This window comes from Hylaeus anthracinus, unplaced genomic scaffold (genome assembly GCF_026225885.1).
Source record: "Hylaeus anthracinus isolate JK02 unplaced genomic scaffold, UHH_iyHylAnth1.0_haploid 4, whole genome shotgun sequence".
Taxonomy (NCBI): Eukaryota; Metazoa; Arthropoda; class Insecta; order Hymenoptera; family Colletidae; genus Hylaeus; species Hylaeus anthracinus.
The window spans coordinates 15,616,339-15,632,614 of record NW_026535289.1 but is presented as its reverse complement, the minus strand read 5'-3'; the positions used below and the strand labels follow the sequence as shown (position 1 = coordinate 15,632,614).

At 33.1% G+C, this 16,276-nt stretch overlaps 3 protein-coding genes across 8 annotated transcripts; 2 read left to right on the top strand and 1 right to left on the bottom strand.

The window, feature by feature from the left end:
• Positions 1-385: 385 nt before the first annotated feature.
• LOC128894457 (eukaryotic translation initiation factor 2-alpha kinase) lies at positions 386-8,166 on the top strand. Of its 6 annotated transcripts, none has more exons than XR_008461557.1 (15): positions 386-730; positions 1,089-1,215; positions 1,342-1,516; positions 1,608-1,764; positions 1,851-2,025; positions 2,104-2,362; positions 2,445-2,576; positions 2,683-2,866; positions 2,928-3,033; positions 3,111-3,322; positions 3,404-4,139; positions 4,221-4,565; positions 4,636-4,871; positions 6,216-6,306; positions 7,699-7,925. XR_008461557.1 is itself a non-coding variant. In XM_054156181.1 (14 exons), the coding sequence occupies exons 1-13, from the start codon at positions 603-605 to the stop codon at positions 4,846-4,848; spliced, it is 2,949 nt and encodes a 982-aa protein (XP_054012156.1). In that variant the 5' UTR covers positions 386-602; the 3' UTR covers positions 4,849-4,871; positions 7,451-7,468. The 6 variants fall into 6 exon arrangements, 4 of the variants coding, with proteins under 4 accessions (XP_054012156.1, XP_054012155.1, XP_054012154.1 ...); XR_008461556.1 differs by lacking the exon at positions 6,216-6,306 and adding an exon at positions 7,954-8,166 and having other exon boundaries at positions 387-730; positions 7,699-7,868; XM_054156181.1 differs by lacking the exons at positions 6,216-6,306; positions 7,699-7,925 and adding an exon at positions 7,451-7,468.
• On the bottom strand, positions 5,950-9,118 carry LOC128894850 (uncharacterized). The gene is made up of 13 exons (XM_054156862.1): positions 9,114-9,118; positions 8,781-9,028; positions 8,543-8,709; positions 8,404-8,455; positions 8,147-8,326; positions 7,915-8,079; positions 7,663-7,833; positions 7,326-7,585; positions 7,048-7,254; positions 6,824-6,970; positions 6,428-6,748; positions 6,213-6,363; positions 5,950-6,113 (listed from the first exon to the last, which is right to left on the bottom strand). Exons 1-13 carry the CDS (start codon positions 9,116-9,118, stop codon positions 5,953-5,955), a joined length of 2,235 nt encoding a protein of 744 aa, XP_054012837.1. The 3' UTR covers positions 5,950-5,952.
• Positions 9,119-9,631: 513 nt separating this feature from the next.
• On the top strand, positions 9,632-16,268 carry LOC128894490 (nuclear pore complex protein Nup154). The gene is made up of 26 exons (XM_054156248.1): positions 9,632-9,700; positions 10,119-10,261; positions 10,357-10,494; positions 10,559-10,655; positions 10,737-10,900; positions 10,976-11,121; positions 11,207-11,472; positions 11,551-11,801; positions 11,876-12,129; positions 12,203-12,376; positions 12,472-12,580; positions 12,661-12,866; positions 12,953-13,050; positions 13,119-13,311; positions 13,401-13,495; positions 13,563-13,659; positions 13,731-13,808; positions 13,880-14,076; positions 14,146-14,293; positions 14,377-14,609; positions 14,694-14,934; positions 15,011-15,131; positions 15,215-15,319; positions 15,430-15,547; positions 15,641-15,763; positions 15,858-16,268. The coding sequence occupies exons 2-26, from the start codon at positions 10,126-10,128 to the stop codon at positions 15,982-15,984; spliced, it is 3,915 nt and encodes a 1,304-aa protein (XP_054012223.1). The 5' UTR covers positions 9,632-9,700; positions 10,119-10,125; the 3' UTR covers positions 15,985-16,268.
• The last annotated feature ends 8 nt before the right edge of the window (positions 16,269-16,276 follow it).

Sequence of the window (16,276 nt, the reverse complement as noted above, 5' to 3'; positions counted from 1 at the left end):
ATGGAACAGAATATCTCTTCCTAGATAACAATTCATTTTTATTTATTTATAATTTATAACATTTCGGATAACATTTTCGCTAAGGAAAAAATTGTTTCAAATCACCTCCCGAATCACCTATTTCAAGGTATTACAACATTTTTAGGACACCCTGTATATTACTTTGTTATCTACTTTTCAGCTACGTAAAAAGATTAGTTTATAGTTAAAAACTATTGAAGAAAATGTTTCAACGTTATTTCAGATGAAACTGAGAATGTCACTGAACGGTAACATAAAATTTATTTATTGTGAAACATGAAATGTAATGACTACAAATGTGTCTGTTCTTAGTTGAACTGTATCCATGAAGACTGTATCATACGCGACTACGTGTTACGTACAGTTGTAACAGTCAACTATACAATATAGTCTTTACGAGATGGCGCTAGAATTTATATTTGTTGTTATCAGAGCTTACCATGGTTCATCGGTGGACCTCAATTGACCAATATCTATCGTATTTTAATGAAATATCGGGATAAAATGTCGTCTGCGTTATTCCACGTAAACGTCCCAACAAAATGAAGTATTTAAGTAATCAATCGTTCCGCACTTAGAAAATGTCTAACGCGCATTTTTGGAAACGAATATGGTTTCTTTTGTTGTATATGCTTTTATTTATATTCCCGCTGATTGACAGCGATGATACAAATCAATTGACGTCTTGCGAACGAAAATCTTCGCGCAGGTAAATAATAAATGGTTACTTCGATTTAATCCTATTTAGATTCAACTATTGATACTTTAGTCTGAGCATGTCTTGTTTATTTCGATCGATTATTATTTACATAATTTCTCACTAAGAATTGCCTAACAAGTATTATTTGTATGAAAGAAAAAGTACGACGATTTAAATAAAAAAAAAAGCTAAAATTATACAAATTATATAACGTGAAATGTTTCGTTATCATTAAAAGTATTTTAATAAGTTATTGTCTTATTCGGTGTTTTCCTCTGTCTCTATTTAACTATGATTGAAATTAGGTAAATAAGGAGAGTATTGTATTTAGAATTTTCTGAAACACGTTATGTATTTTTTTTTTCAGTTTATTGTTTGTGAGCACATTGGATGGAAAAATATCTGCTTTAGATGCTAATAATTTAGGAAAGAAACAATGGACCTTAGATTTGAATGGAGGACCTATGCTGTCATCGAGTATTCATCGCAGAGAAGTATGTGAACATTAAATGTTAAGAAGCAACTATTGCAAGGACTATTAACCAGCTGTTATCAAATTAGAAAAATTATGTTAAATTAATTGATAACCAACATTAAAGTACCCCGATCATTCTTTGTAGTTGAACGATAATGGACAGTGGGTTCGTTTGATACCATCTTTGAGAGGTGGATTATACAAATTTGATGGGGAAAATTTAGAAGCAATACCGATATCTGCTGTACAGTTATTAGATTCATCTTTTCGGTATTCCGACAACTTAGTATTTTCTGGTGGCAGAGAAGTGAAATCGTATGGTAAATATTTTTAAATGTATATTTTATACGACACATTTCGTATTGAAAATTATTTATAGATATACGAATGACAGGACTGTTTTCCTAACAGGCGTTTCAAGTACAACAGGCAAAGTATTATACGAGTGTGGAATAAATGGTTGTACTAATAATACGAGAGGAGAATCGTATATCGAACAGGACGTGCTTATCATTCAACGATTTCAACAAACGGTAAGAGCTGTTGAACCGCGTACCGGCATCGAAAGGTAAGTTGTAATGTCGCGTAGTTTGAAACTTTGAGGCTATCGTTAATAAGACCAAGATAATATTTAAAGAACTTATATTTAAATAGGTGGAACTTCAGTGTTGGACAGCATAATTTAGTATCGGTCTCTAATTCTAATAATTATTGTCGAAACAAAGCTGAAGATCAAGTTTTAGATATTGAAATTAAAGTTGTCATTCCCGATGGATTAATTTGGGCTATCAATAGAAACAATCCTACTGTAAAATTGTGGCAATACAAGGTTGGTTTTGATTACATATAGAATGAATACATTTTATCCAACCTCTACATTATATTGATTGTATTTACATCTTGCTAGTTTGATTCTCCAATCATTACCATATGGCGTGAAGATGCGGATAAAAACGATAAGCATAATAATTTGAAGGAAATTAATTTATTTGATAGTATGCCATGGTTTCCTGAAACAGAATTTTCAACAAGCCCGGGCATTTATTTGGGTATGCATGATCGCCAGTTGTACATACAAGAAAATGCGGCACTGCACAAATCGTTAGAAGCATTACCACTGTATACACAGCATTCAAAATATCCATGGCAGCCTTATCCTGCTAGTGGTATGAAAGTTTTTGCAAAAGTAAATAAACATTTTTTATTTAGTATTTTATGTGAAATTTAATAAAATACCACTTATTCCAGTTACTACCGCAGATATAAAGGCTCTTCCAGGTCCGGAAAACAGTAACGATGATAATGATATTTTACCTGAAGTAAACGATACGCAAAGTACCACTGCATTGTCAGTTTTGTATAATTCCGAATATGTAAACGGTATAAAAATGTCACGGATCGATTATTTTTATATTTCATAATAAACAAGTGGAGTATTTTTTGTATTAACAATGATTTGTTTCGATATATAAATTTTTGTTTACAGGAAATGGGTTTTACCTGTTTTCAGAGGATCAATTACAATTAGATAACAACAAACAGTGTAATCGTACAAATTCAAATTCAACGCTCGCAAGAGAAGAGCAAAAACTAATTACATCGAATGGTACTCATAGCAAAGATGACGAGACACCGGTTCAAGTTATAATCGTTTCATTGTGGTATTGGTGGTATGTAAAATTAAGAAAAAAGACAAAATACTAACCTTTAATAGAAAATTATTTTTAACAGGAAGGAAGTTTTCATTATTTCAATTACTACTGCTTTTCTACTTAACTTTGTGTTAACGCAACGTCTATTAAATGCTACTACAGTTGCTAAAGATGCAGTACTTCCGGTAAAGTATATTATACATAATTTATATGATAAAATAAACTTATACCCGTATAGATTAAAATTATTTGTTTTTTCCAGCCTTTAATAGTGGAGAGGCATATAGAGACAAATAAAAATAGTCCCCAGATAAGCAGTGACAAAGAAAATATTGATAATTTTACATCGCGTTACCTCACAGATTTTGAGCCAGTGGATTGTTTAGGAAAAGGAGGTTATGGTGTTGTTTTCGAAGCAAAAAATAAAATAGATGATTGTAATTACGCTATTAAAAGAATTGCTCTATCGAATAGGTTCGTTAAAAGTTCGAATAAATTTAACTATTTTCGAATACAACAATTTTAAGTTTCTCGATCACTTTGTTCGATTTACAGTCAATCTTCGAGAGAGCGTGTAATGCGAGAAGTAAAGGCATTAGCCAAATTGGACCATCAGAACATTGTGAGATATTTCAATGCATGGTTAGAATGTCCGCCCGCAGGATGGCAAGAAAAACATGATCCGAAATGGCTGAACCAGTTAAGATTACCAACAGAATTTCCTTCGGACGCTACTAATGTTGAAATGAAAGTTACTGATTCAGTTTGCATCAATCTTTCTCAAACTGATCAATCGTCGGTAGAGAGTGCGTGCGAAGCTTACGATGCATTGAATCATTGCGATATGGATGAAGATTCCTATATCGTCTTTGAAAAATCTCATTCAATGGGTCTATATGAAGATATAAGCGGCATTGATAATTGCAGTAACGAAAGTTCGAATGTATCGTATTCGAATAATGTAACTAATAAAATGCTATCTAAAATCGATAACCATATACACTCTGAAAGTATCATATTCGAACACACGGATACTAGACATTCAAAAAAAGATGAAAACAGGAAACGCCAAAGATCATTTTCTTTAGATTTGAATAACAAGCCGAATACACGTCGGTCTCCGAAAATGTTCCTTTATATACAGATGCAGTTGTGCCAAAGGCTAAGTCTCAGAGATTGGCTAAAAAATCAATCGATGCAAGATTATCGTCGTGTATTGAATATATTTCAGCAAATAGTTGAAGCCGTGGAGTATGTTCATTTGCAAGGGCTTATTCATCGTGATTTAAAGGTAATACGTGAAATTACAATTTTATTTTACATTGTAAAAACTAAAAGTTTTCACTTCTCACGTGTAACTTTTGAATTTTAGCCCTCGAATATATTCTTTTCTTTCGATGATAAAATAAAAGTTGGTGATTTTGGTCTTGTAACCGCGATGACAGAAGGGTACGACGAAGTTCGTACTCCTACGCAGAAAGAAAACATTACTCTAAAGAATAGTTCGCATACCGCGTATGTGGGTACTCATCTTTATATGTCTCCTGAGCAAATGAAAGGACGAGGCTACAATTACAAAGTCGATATATATTCCTTAGGAATCATATTTTTTGAACTTCTGATTCCATTTGTTACCGAAATGGAGAGAATAACAGCCCTTTTACATTTGAGAAAGTCAGTGTTTCCAAACAACTTCGACACCGACCACCCAGCCGAAGTAAGAAAACAAGAGTATGTATTTATCTCGATGTAACTTCATTAAATTGCATTAATTATTATCTTTTTAGTATGATTTATTAAAAATGATGTTGGATGAAAATCCTAACAATAGACCTACAACGTTAGGTATTAAGGCAAGACCGCCATTGAAGAATTACGAAATAGCCAATGGATTTTGCATTAACGAAGATTCAAAATGGCATTTTGAACTTCCTCAGTTAACGAGACATTCCTCCGTGACTAATAGCAGTAGCGGTGAATCTTGGGAAAACATTAGTTGAGTAATTATACACCCATAACTAACGTAAGTATCACGAGATGCAAAACTATATTTTATTTATTTCATCGATTCACTATTTTATAAACTTGAATGTTATATCAACGAGAATACTTGCTCAATATATTTTATTGTAAAACAGCATTTATTCTGTGCATATGAAATGCTCTGTTGTATCGTATCTAATTGTAAATGCAAGCTACCGCGTTGCGAAGGGATATTTATATAAATATATTTTTTAAATTTTAATTTGTGTTGTCATAAATATTTTTCTACTAAAATCATATTATCTCATATTCATATGACTGAGAGAACGTTGATATTGCTTTTTTAAATGTATTGTTAATAAGCGTGATTATACTTACTGTTGAATGAATTGAAAACTATAAATAAAAATTAATTTTTATAAGCATCATTTCCCTTTTCGTATGCTCGATAAAAAATTAAATTATCTTCTGTAACCCCTGATGTAATTTCATTTGCAGCTTGTCGACTACCAAGTAATACTATTCCATCCTTAGACTGAACAAAGTGTATGATAGAAGTAGATTCATTGTTAAATATTTGTGGTAGTCTACAAAAACCATGTCTAAAAAAATAATCGTATAATTTAATTCAATGACACATAATTTGTATTTCTATAAAATTAATACTTTACCCATTTCGAGCATCATGTAATATTTCTAATAATAACCAAGCCGTCATGATTATAAAACATGTAATTGTGACTCCACAAACGAAACACCATTCTTTCCAGAATTCATTTTCCAATTCTATAATTAAAAGTTTAACATTTTCTTTTATGGAACATAATTAAAACAAGATATTCAAGAGTAAATGAAATGGTACCACCTTTATTTCGATCTATCACAGTAATTCCGAAAGTGAAGAGAGCTTGACCTGTACCTTTGAACGATTTATTTTTATAACGAGTAATATAACACGAATAAAAATTTTCAATTTCGTCACGGCTCTTGTAACTTGCAATACTAATAGTACTGACACGATTATCGTCCTTCAGGTCGAAAAAGTCGCTATTCGATAAAAGATAAATAATTACAAAAAAAAAAGAACGTTTGCAAAAAAAATTGTAAAATATGCAAAGAGTTTACTTCTTTCCATAAAATAGCAATAATTTATCCATTAATAACCATGTAGTATATGTTTTTTTAGGAAATGTATGCATTTCCTTTTCACGAGGAATTGTATCGTAGAAGCACGATATCTTGAGCTGTTGTCCTAATAGTAACGACATTTCTTCATAATAGTCTAAAAACTTACAAAATTATGTTTCGAAAGTATGGCAAGTGTAGCGTTTAATAATAATAATTATTATTATTAATAAGATAATGTATTAATAATTACTACCAGATATACTAATAGTGCGGCTCGCAAAACGTTTACTCGACGTGTCTAAAACTGGTAATGATAGAAGATCTACATCATACCCATCTACATTAAGGTATCCAAGAATAAAACTCATTTGTGGTATTTCTATACATTTAGGACATGTTTTTTCCTATTGTAAAGAAAAAGACATTGTCGCAAACGTGAGAATAATAGGCCTTCCACGTGTTATTTACCCTAATCTCGTCACGTATAGCACCTATGATTATGTTACTCGCAGTTGTAATCATTTTTTCCGAAATCGACGGTATATATATTTTTTCATTTCCGTTAATTTGCATGTATAGATTTCTACCATCTTGAACCACCACTACCTCGAACCACTCTCCTATCAAAATATGTTCTGTACTCTCAGCTGAGACATGAATTGCTCCCTGATGAAATTTAAGTTTTACTTTTCCTTCTTCTAACAGTAGTAAGATATACTTGTTCAAGGTATCGTCTGGTATAATTGCTACAATACCATTTGTATTTTCTGCTTTTATTGCAAATGTGATCTAAATTATAATCGCGTAATAGGATTTAACAGTTCGCGCAACTTTGCGTAAAGGATTAAACACAAATATTCTTACTTGCCAAAATTCCATATTCTTTGGACACGGTGCAGCAATTGATTCTGTTAAACTAACATAAATGAAACCTTCTTCGTCATCTCCCATTGAATATTGTACGTTATTACTAACGGAAGGAACGCTTGCGTGCTTTTGATTGTATTCCTCCTAAATGATATTTCGTCTTTTAAAAATATTACATCATTTAGAATCGGCTATACTCTTAAAAAATTAATTAGGGCAACTTTGGGCACACGGAGTTGAATCGGCGCGAAATTAATGGCTATTTCTTGAATTTGACCTCGGAATCCTTCTCCTACTTTCATTGTATGATCTAAATTATATAATGTCGGAATACACGAAAATGTAGAAATTTTATGAAGACCATCGTTAACGCTTAAAACACCACGCGTTCCATATATTGCAGCTAATATCATATGCCACTTTCCAATCTAAAAACAATAACTTGTTTCAATTATTAAACTATCAATATACAAAAAAAAAAAAGAACTCGTTATCGTACTTCTAGTTTGTCTTCGTAAACTAAACCCAATGTACAGCCAGAAATTTCAGATAGTAGCACTATTTTTCCATTCTGTAAAGACAGTTTCACAAAATCGCACATTGATCCTTTACAATTATTTTCAGTTCGATAAACGAGCACTCCAAATGGTGCCAATGGTAAAAATCTCAAATACATATGAAGCAACCGTGAAGATTTTCCGTTTATAGTATAAAGAAGACTACTTCTTTCTGTGAAATGTGCTACTTCGTGCGATTTCACTTTTAAATTAAATAAAATTAAAACGATGACAATATTAATCGTATTATCGATAACATTAACGAAATCTCTAATATACCTATACATGGTTTATTAAAACACTGACGAATTTCAGAAGCAGAGCCAAAACAGGATATGCCATTGCCGCTTGGCGAAGGATTGCTACACATTCTGTTTCTGAATTGCGTACCTATACCACAACTCGAAGAACAAAATGTCCAAACTGTCCACGAGGACCACATACCGTTTACTAATAGAGAGTTATAAACAATCATATTGTATATGGTATGTTCAGACTTAGGACTCTATTGTAAAGTAAACTGTGTCTTACCGGAACAATTCTTAATACTGCAACCTTTTATATCTCTAGTTGAACCTTCGCACGAGGTGTCCTGTGTTTTCTGTATTCCTGAACACGAACGTTTTCGTATTTGAATACCATTACCGCATTGTACGTTGCACATGCTCCATTTACTCCAATTAGTCCATGTTCCCACTATTAACCGATAATATCAATTAACGATACATGGCACATGCTACGAATGCATGTACATTCAAAGTACTCGAGTGTTTCTTGCAATCGAATCCTATGCAGCTTTTCAATTCGAAAGCTGGACCGACACACGTTAACTCAGTACGCGATGGTATAGGACTGTCACAGATTCGCGTACGATACTTTTGACCTCTACCGCAATTGGCACTGCACGATGACCAAGCTCCCCAGCTATTCCAGCCTCCGTGTCCTAAACAAAATTGTTTGCTATTTGTACAAAGCACAATCATAATACACATATACATAGTTTTATCTAAGCTTCTTTACTTGGACATCCGACATCGTATTTGACGCAGTTCATAGCATTCCAATAATGCATCTTTGTACAAAGAAATCATTAAATTCTTTTTTTTAGTAGTTAAGAATTCAGCAACAGGTGAAGAATAAATACAGATATAGTTCCTACCGCGTTACTTCCAAGAATTTTCTTTACAAGGAAGAATGTACAATCAATAGAGAAACACAGTTCGATCAGAGCAGGTAACCGTTTATGAATCTCCTTTACAATTTTCATTTCTCCTTTCCGTATGGAATGATTACGAACGGCATATTCATAATCGTTCATCGTACATCCTAAATAAAAGCTATTTAAGCATAATGTTTATAAAGATACATTGATTTGTAGAAGAGCTTTTGAATTGTACCAGTAATTTCACAGCTCTCGATTTGATAACTTGGACCGATGCAGGGACCACCATTTTTAGAAGGTAGCGGATTATTACAAGTACGGTATCTGGTCCTTTTGCCTTTAAATCCACATTTTCCAGAACAGGATCCCCACAGATTCCAAGAAGTCCACCCACCGTCGACAGGACACAAATTATCATTGTTCAACCCAAGTTCGCAATATAGATTTTGCACAGCATTCGATACATCACCTAAAATAACGCAACTAAGAATATGTTAAAATATTGAAATGAATTATCCTACCAGTATAAGTAAGGGAAATTAATTGAACGAGAAATATTAAAAAATACGTCATTGTTGATCGAATATAAGATAATATAAATGAATGGGATATCAAGAAAGTAATCCTATCGTACTATGTCCAAATCTGATAGCACTGTTTTAATAGTTTATATTTATATCATACGTCTGGTCTGATTTTGTTTTGGGTTTGTTTTTTAAATTCAAACCAGTGAATTCTAGTCTTGTTACTAGATGGCGATACACGAGAAAGTTAGGTGGTCATTGTTTTAACAAACTTGGATGTATCGTGGTAGATGGCGACCTGTGCTTATTACAATAATGTTTCCTGTTTTACTGGAAAAATAAATTTCAGATAAATTTTAGTACGAGCCAAAGGTTAGTCATCGCACATTCTTCATCTCTAAAAATAATAAGTACAGCGATATTGTTTAAGTGGCATGTGGCATATAGCGTCTCGATTTAAATTTAAATAATCCATTCTTACCTACCAGATAAATCGGAACCAATGAAACTCTGCGATTTTGCGCAGCCGTAGTAATGTATATGCATGAAATTTATCTGTTGGCGCGAGCGGCACAAACCTCGTGAAACGTTTTATGACAGTAATAGCGTGAAAGTACAATAATAAATTGTTGTAAGTGTTTTTTAATCCGAGTACGGAGATTTTTAAATGTACAGCATTATTATACTTCTGCACATACTTACGTTACTGTATTATTTTTAATATTATTTTAGTTTTACTTGTATAAACAAGTCTAACCTCTAATCGTGGTTTTTGAATGAAAACGTTAAAAAATGAAAGTGTCATCAATGAATTGTTATAAGTAGGAATGAAAGGACTGATTACTAAATTAATAATAATTGTGTAACAGTTTACGTTAGACGTATCGAATGTTTCAATTTTCTATTTTTAACAAAATGACGCAAAGCATAAGATTTGTGTTTATTATACATGTTTCTTGAGATTCAGTTTTCGTTCTCGTGGTACTTGCATATGTATTTATTATATCGATATCAATAAATAATAGTCTAATTAATCTTCTTTTACATAGATCAAATATGACTCTCACAGAAATGGAACCACGTAAAATATATTTAGATGCTCTGGAAATGGCAGGAAAAGTAGTCGATGCTCATATTACCTCAGACAGCAATTTTCCTTCTTTAATTAATCTTATGCGATATAATGTACAAGGTAAAAAATCATTTGTTTATTTTATATTACATTACATTACATTAATACTTATGTATATTGATTTTTAAGGTTTATACGTGTACATTGTTTTGTAGGTGGACCAACTGTTAGCGGTCTCGACGATCATGATTACCCTAATTTAAATGGAATGTCGATGTGTTTCTCGAATATAAATCAGATGAAGCTGCACAGTAAAATTTCTTTACCTTCGGAAGTAATGGAACACTTTAACCGTATCCTTTCGAATATTTTCTTTTTTCGTTTACATAAGATATAGTTCCTTAATGGTTTATTTAGATATGCAATGCCATTGTATGATGGGTCTTTTTACTGAAATTTCGAAAGCATGGCTTACTATCGACAGCGATATATATGTGTGGTCATACGAAAACGAGTAAATATTTATCTAAAGTTTCATGTATCGTCTATATATTATACAAAATAGTTAATGTTTGGCATAATAATGTATTTTTAGAACAGATGTTGCATACTTTGACGGATTAAACGAAACTATCATAAGCGTAGGTTTAGTGAAACCCAAATCTGGGGTATTTCAAAGTTACGTGAAATATTTACTGATCCTCACAACCACAGTTGAAATAACTATTCTTGGAGTAACATTAACAGAAAATTGCGAAGGTATCGCAACTTCGTTATCATTCTAAAGTCATATTTTCTTAGAGTTTGTATTTATTTCGTTAACTTGTGATTCAGGGACATCGTCGGAAATGCAACTAGTACCCGAACCAATTTTCACAGTCACCACAGATGGTATCGGCATTACAACAATAGCGAATACTAGTAGCGGTAGGATTTTCCTTGGCGGTAGAAATGGTTCGCTTTACGAAATATATTATCAGGTAAAATTACTTAAAGAAGTATGAATTCAAAGACGACGATAAACTAAAAATTAATAGCTAACTCTTCCATATATTTATTGCGTAGGCGGAAAGCAGTTGGTTTGGAAAGCGATGTAAAAAGATAAACCATTCGGAAGGTCCGTTATCATTTCTAGTACCATCGTTTGTCACTATAGCTTTATCGGAAGAAGAAGCAATAATACAAATTTCAGTGGATGATTCGCGTAATATTTTATATACCCTCGGTGATAAGGGAACAGTTACAGTTTGGGACATTGATAACGATGGTGCATCTAAAATCGCATCTTTATCGCAAGCTTGTTTAGTACAAAATGCCGTGCATGTTGTTAAGTACGTGTATACGTATAAACGTTACATAATTTTGAATAACGTACAGCCATCGATTAATTAAAATTTCTTTTATTTTAGAACTCTCGATAGCAATAACTTCCGACCATTGGTGAGCATATCAGCTATTACCGAGTCCGAATCCGTACATTTAAACTTGGTTGTAGTTGCAGCTACCGGAACACGTTTTTACTTCAGTTGTACTTCGGTTGCTAATCCAACAACTAGACCTCAAGGTCTTCAATTAATACACGTTAGATTACCACCAGGATACGCTGCCAACGCTACTGTAATGAGACCAAGAAAAGTGCAAATGGCCCATTACAGAAAAGGTGCATATATGTTCGGTGAACGACCAGTGAATGTTCAAATCTATGTAAATATTTATACAATATTTTTATTACAGGAACGTTAATCCTTGTTTGCGGTGGAGATACAGAAACTGCTTTATGTTTAAGTAACGATGCTTATCCATTTACGAACTATTTAGCCGAAACTCAGAGTCCTTTGTCCCTTGATAGTTCGGTATGGGCTATGTCAGAAATTCTTGTAGAACCAGCTATACGTATCGAAAAACAAAGCAGCTCCCAAGGAGAGCCTCCTCTCCTTGTAAGACAGCATATGGAAGCTCCTCGAAAATTTATATTTCTAACGTCTCAGGTATAAGTTGACTACGGTATTTCGCATCCGTTAGACACGCCCTTCTATCAGCCTTTTATATTCTTAATCGCAGGGCGCCATCGTTTTTGTACAAGTTCGTCCAATGGACATTCTGAAACAACTTCTTTTGGAACAACGTGGACCCGATACGGAAGCGGTTCGCGCATACTTTCAATCGCAGTCCCTAGAACAAGCGTGCGCAACTTGTCTGATTTTAGCCACACTTGAAAGTTCGCAAAATGCTGAGGTACTTTTCACAATTAGACCTACGAGAATTTAGTCTCACCGAGTCTATCAGAATTTTTTGGTTAAAAAAATAACCATTTGTTTTATGATATACAGTTGGCGGAATGGGCAACAAGAGCGTTCTTTTTGTATGGTAGTCAACAAATGGCGGGTATTGGTCCTGGAATAGATAATATGCATAATACCTTTGGTAATATAAATGCAGGTATACATGCATTGTATATATAAATCTTATTTTTTCTTCTTCTTTTTTTTTTATTCATATAATACTCGTGAATTTACTAGATATACGTACATCGACACCAAGAGTTCCAAATTACGATTTGAGATTCCAAGGTTTTCGGTCACGCACTTCCGTAGGACTCAATACAGACATCCCCCTACAACAGTTCTCAGCGAAGCACAATGGCTTGTATTTATATGTAGGAAGAATACTTCGACCCATTTGGAATATGCGGTGCATTAAACAAGAAGTAAATAATAAACCTCAGGTAAATTAGTTCAGATTCAGGAATATCGTATGTCAAATATTGTTTTCACTGATATTTTAAGTTACATGTGTATGGAATAATTTCAGATCTCCAGTACTATTTCAGCCGAGCAAGTTACTTGGATTTTAGGACTCTTGCAAGCATTAAAATCGTTTCTCAAAAGGAATACTCATATTACTAAGCAGTACGTATTACATAAATGACTTCTCCATCAAATATATAGTTTGTATAATGTAACTTTTATATTTTCAGACCTAATACAACCAGAAATATAACTGACGGGTTTGATACAACCGTAACTAGTCATTTTCAAGAACCAATAGTCGAAGAAAGAAATTCCTTAGCCGCTTTAAAAATTTTTATTACTCACGCTTGTGAAGTTTTAGAACTTTGGAAAATTTTATGTGAAAATCATTTAAACAACATCATAAATTGTCTGTCGAAGGTAAACCACCTATTTATATGTACGTTGCAAATTTTATAATATTTGCAAGTTCAACAGTCAAACTAATAGTTCTGGAAATTTTATTGTAGGATCAAATTAATCAATTTTTTACAGCAACATTTAGAGATTTAATTTTAATTGGTCATGAAATCTCCTCGTTGCTAATCATTCATCTTATAGATAGGTAAGTTGACTCGATGTACCTATTACATTAAATTACGGTTTCGTTAATTACTGTTAATGTTCCATAGTTATCTCGGTGATAATGCATCGGTTGATGTTGTTAGTCAAAAATTGAGAGAGGTTTGCCCGAATTTATATAGAGACGAGGATGCTGTTTGTTCTAAGGTATAAGAAAAAATGATAGCTGTTAGGTTAAGAAACTTACAATTACAGATTTGATATTTTGTACATTGTAGGCTAACGAAATAATTTTGAAAGCAAAAAGTTGTACGAACCCAGAAGAGAAGGAATGCTACTTACAATCTGCTTTAAAGGTAAATTTGGCGTTAAAGGTATATTTGACCCTGTGACATTATTCATATTTTATATTGATTCGTATTCATAGCTTTGCAAAAAAGTTGCTCCCAGATTGAATTTAAGCGCGGTATGTCAACAATTCGTGGCATGCCAATTTTATTCGGGCGTACTCGAGTTGTGCCTTACCTGTGCCGAAAGAGTTGATCCTAATAACGCCGCATTGCATTATTACAATAATAACGAACCCATCGAAGATCAAGAGGGCCAATTTGCTTACAGGAAAAGGTATTTATAATCGTTATAGAGATATCGTCAATTATCTAATTATCTACTTAATTTTCATTTACAACATAGATCGGAGATTTATAAAGAATTCATCACGCTACTGGAACATCTCTATAATCAAAGCATTTCTAGCCCGTTGACGCCGACTATACCTAGTAAACCTGGACCACCGCTTCAAAACGCTTCAACTATGAGCGTCACCCCAACGAAAGAAATAGTGAGATGCTTTTCTTCGTTAAATTATTTTCTAAAAAATTCTTCTTTTTCGTTGATAACGTATAGAACTTATCGAACTTTCAGTTGCATGACATCATAAATGATGCATTGCATTCCCCGTGTGAGACGCTTCATGCTTCGGTGTATGCTTGGATGATAGAACGGAGGCTTCACGGAGAACTTGTTGCTCTAGCGGCACCGTCTTTGGAAGCTTATCTTACACGCGTCAATGCGCCAGATTTGCTTTGGCAGTTTTACGAAAGAAACAAGAATCACGCAGCCGCTGCTAAAATTTTGGATTCCTTGGCGACCAAAGAGTACGTATCTAGCCGTGTTGCCTTACACGATCTAACGCAAAGTGTCGCAATTGGCATAAAATAGCTGTCTCGCTCTTTATCCAGATCAAGTATACCGTTATCGCAGAGGGTTGAATATTTAGCTAGAGCTGTGGTTTGTATGCGAAGCGATCAGGCTGGATATGCTCCGTACCTTGGAATTTTCTTACGCGAATTAGAAGACAAAGTAGAAGTAGCTAGAATACAACAACAAATATTGGATACGGTTTGCAATCAACATTTAAGCGATCGACTCAGCGAAGAGACATTTAGAGCATTAAATAACTCTTTGCTTGATATTACAAAGGTAATTTTAGTTATACTAATTAATTTTAGTTATCATATGTCGAGCGTATGTAATTAATTCGTGGTAATAATTATAGTTGTACGAAAAATATGCGGACCCTCTACAATTATGGGAATGCAAGTTAGCTATAATTCACTGTTCCGGTCACCAGGACGCTATGTTGATTCAAGAAATTTGGACTAATATTATCAATAATGGTATTCGTACTATATTTCGTGTCTTCATTTGTTTGTTTTCTTTAAAAATATAAAGACCGTATTTTAAACGTATATCTTTCCAGAATTAAAAGATGCGTCTACTGCGGAAGATAGAATGGCTATCTTGATGAGCAAAATTATATCTCTTGGCCAGGAGTATGCGGGATCACCGCATTGTTTCCCAGTTGGTAATAATAAGATTTACACGATTACAACAAAATTTCAGTCGAGAAAGTTTCGTTTATTACGCAACGAAAGGTAAACTACCATAAAAATAAATGAAATGAATATTTTTCAGACTTTCTGATAAAGCAATTAGAAATAAAGGCGTGTAAATTAAACGTATCAAATGATAGGATTATATCCGGATTTTTACAATTAGGAGTTTCAATGGAAGACCTTTTAGATATTTATAAGTAAGTAGAACACGTAAAGTAACAAATAAATATATTTCGTTTATTTTATTTAACGAATAAAGTAACTTGTATACGTATAACGTTTATTTATAGAATGATTGGAAAAGACACTCGAACATGGTTAAACGAAGGAAACGAATTTCATTTAATAGAATCAACGGCAAATTTGGTTAATTATTTCATATCGCATTCAAATGTCACCAACAACTTTATCAGGTAAGATACGTGCAAGAAAGTAATATAATTTTTATACTGGAAGACACATTTCGCAGAACCCTTATTAAATATTAAATAATTCATTTCGTTACAGACGTAAAATAATTACCAAGAGTCAAGATGTAATCTCAAAGTGTTTAACTACGCTATACAACAAACCCCATGGACAAATATTAATAACAAAACTCAGGTCGATTCAGAGTGTGCTAAATCGTATGTAAAAAAAAAGTTTCAGCTGTTCGTACTACGGAATAACGTATTATAAAATTGTACAAATCGTTGGTGATTGAAAGACGACGAACCAAGTCATTCCGTGAAGAAATCTTGTCAAGAGGTAATAAGAAATGTAAATAGCGAAACCGTATTTGTTCAAATATTTTTTACAAACATTATACAATATTAATTTTTTTTCTCTTAATAAAAATAAAGTGCATCGAAATTGTAATGCAACACATCTTTTTTATTATTTAGACTATTTTATAAGATAATAAAGACATTTTATATATTCGCCGT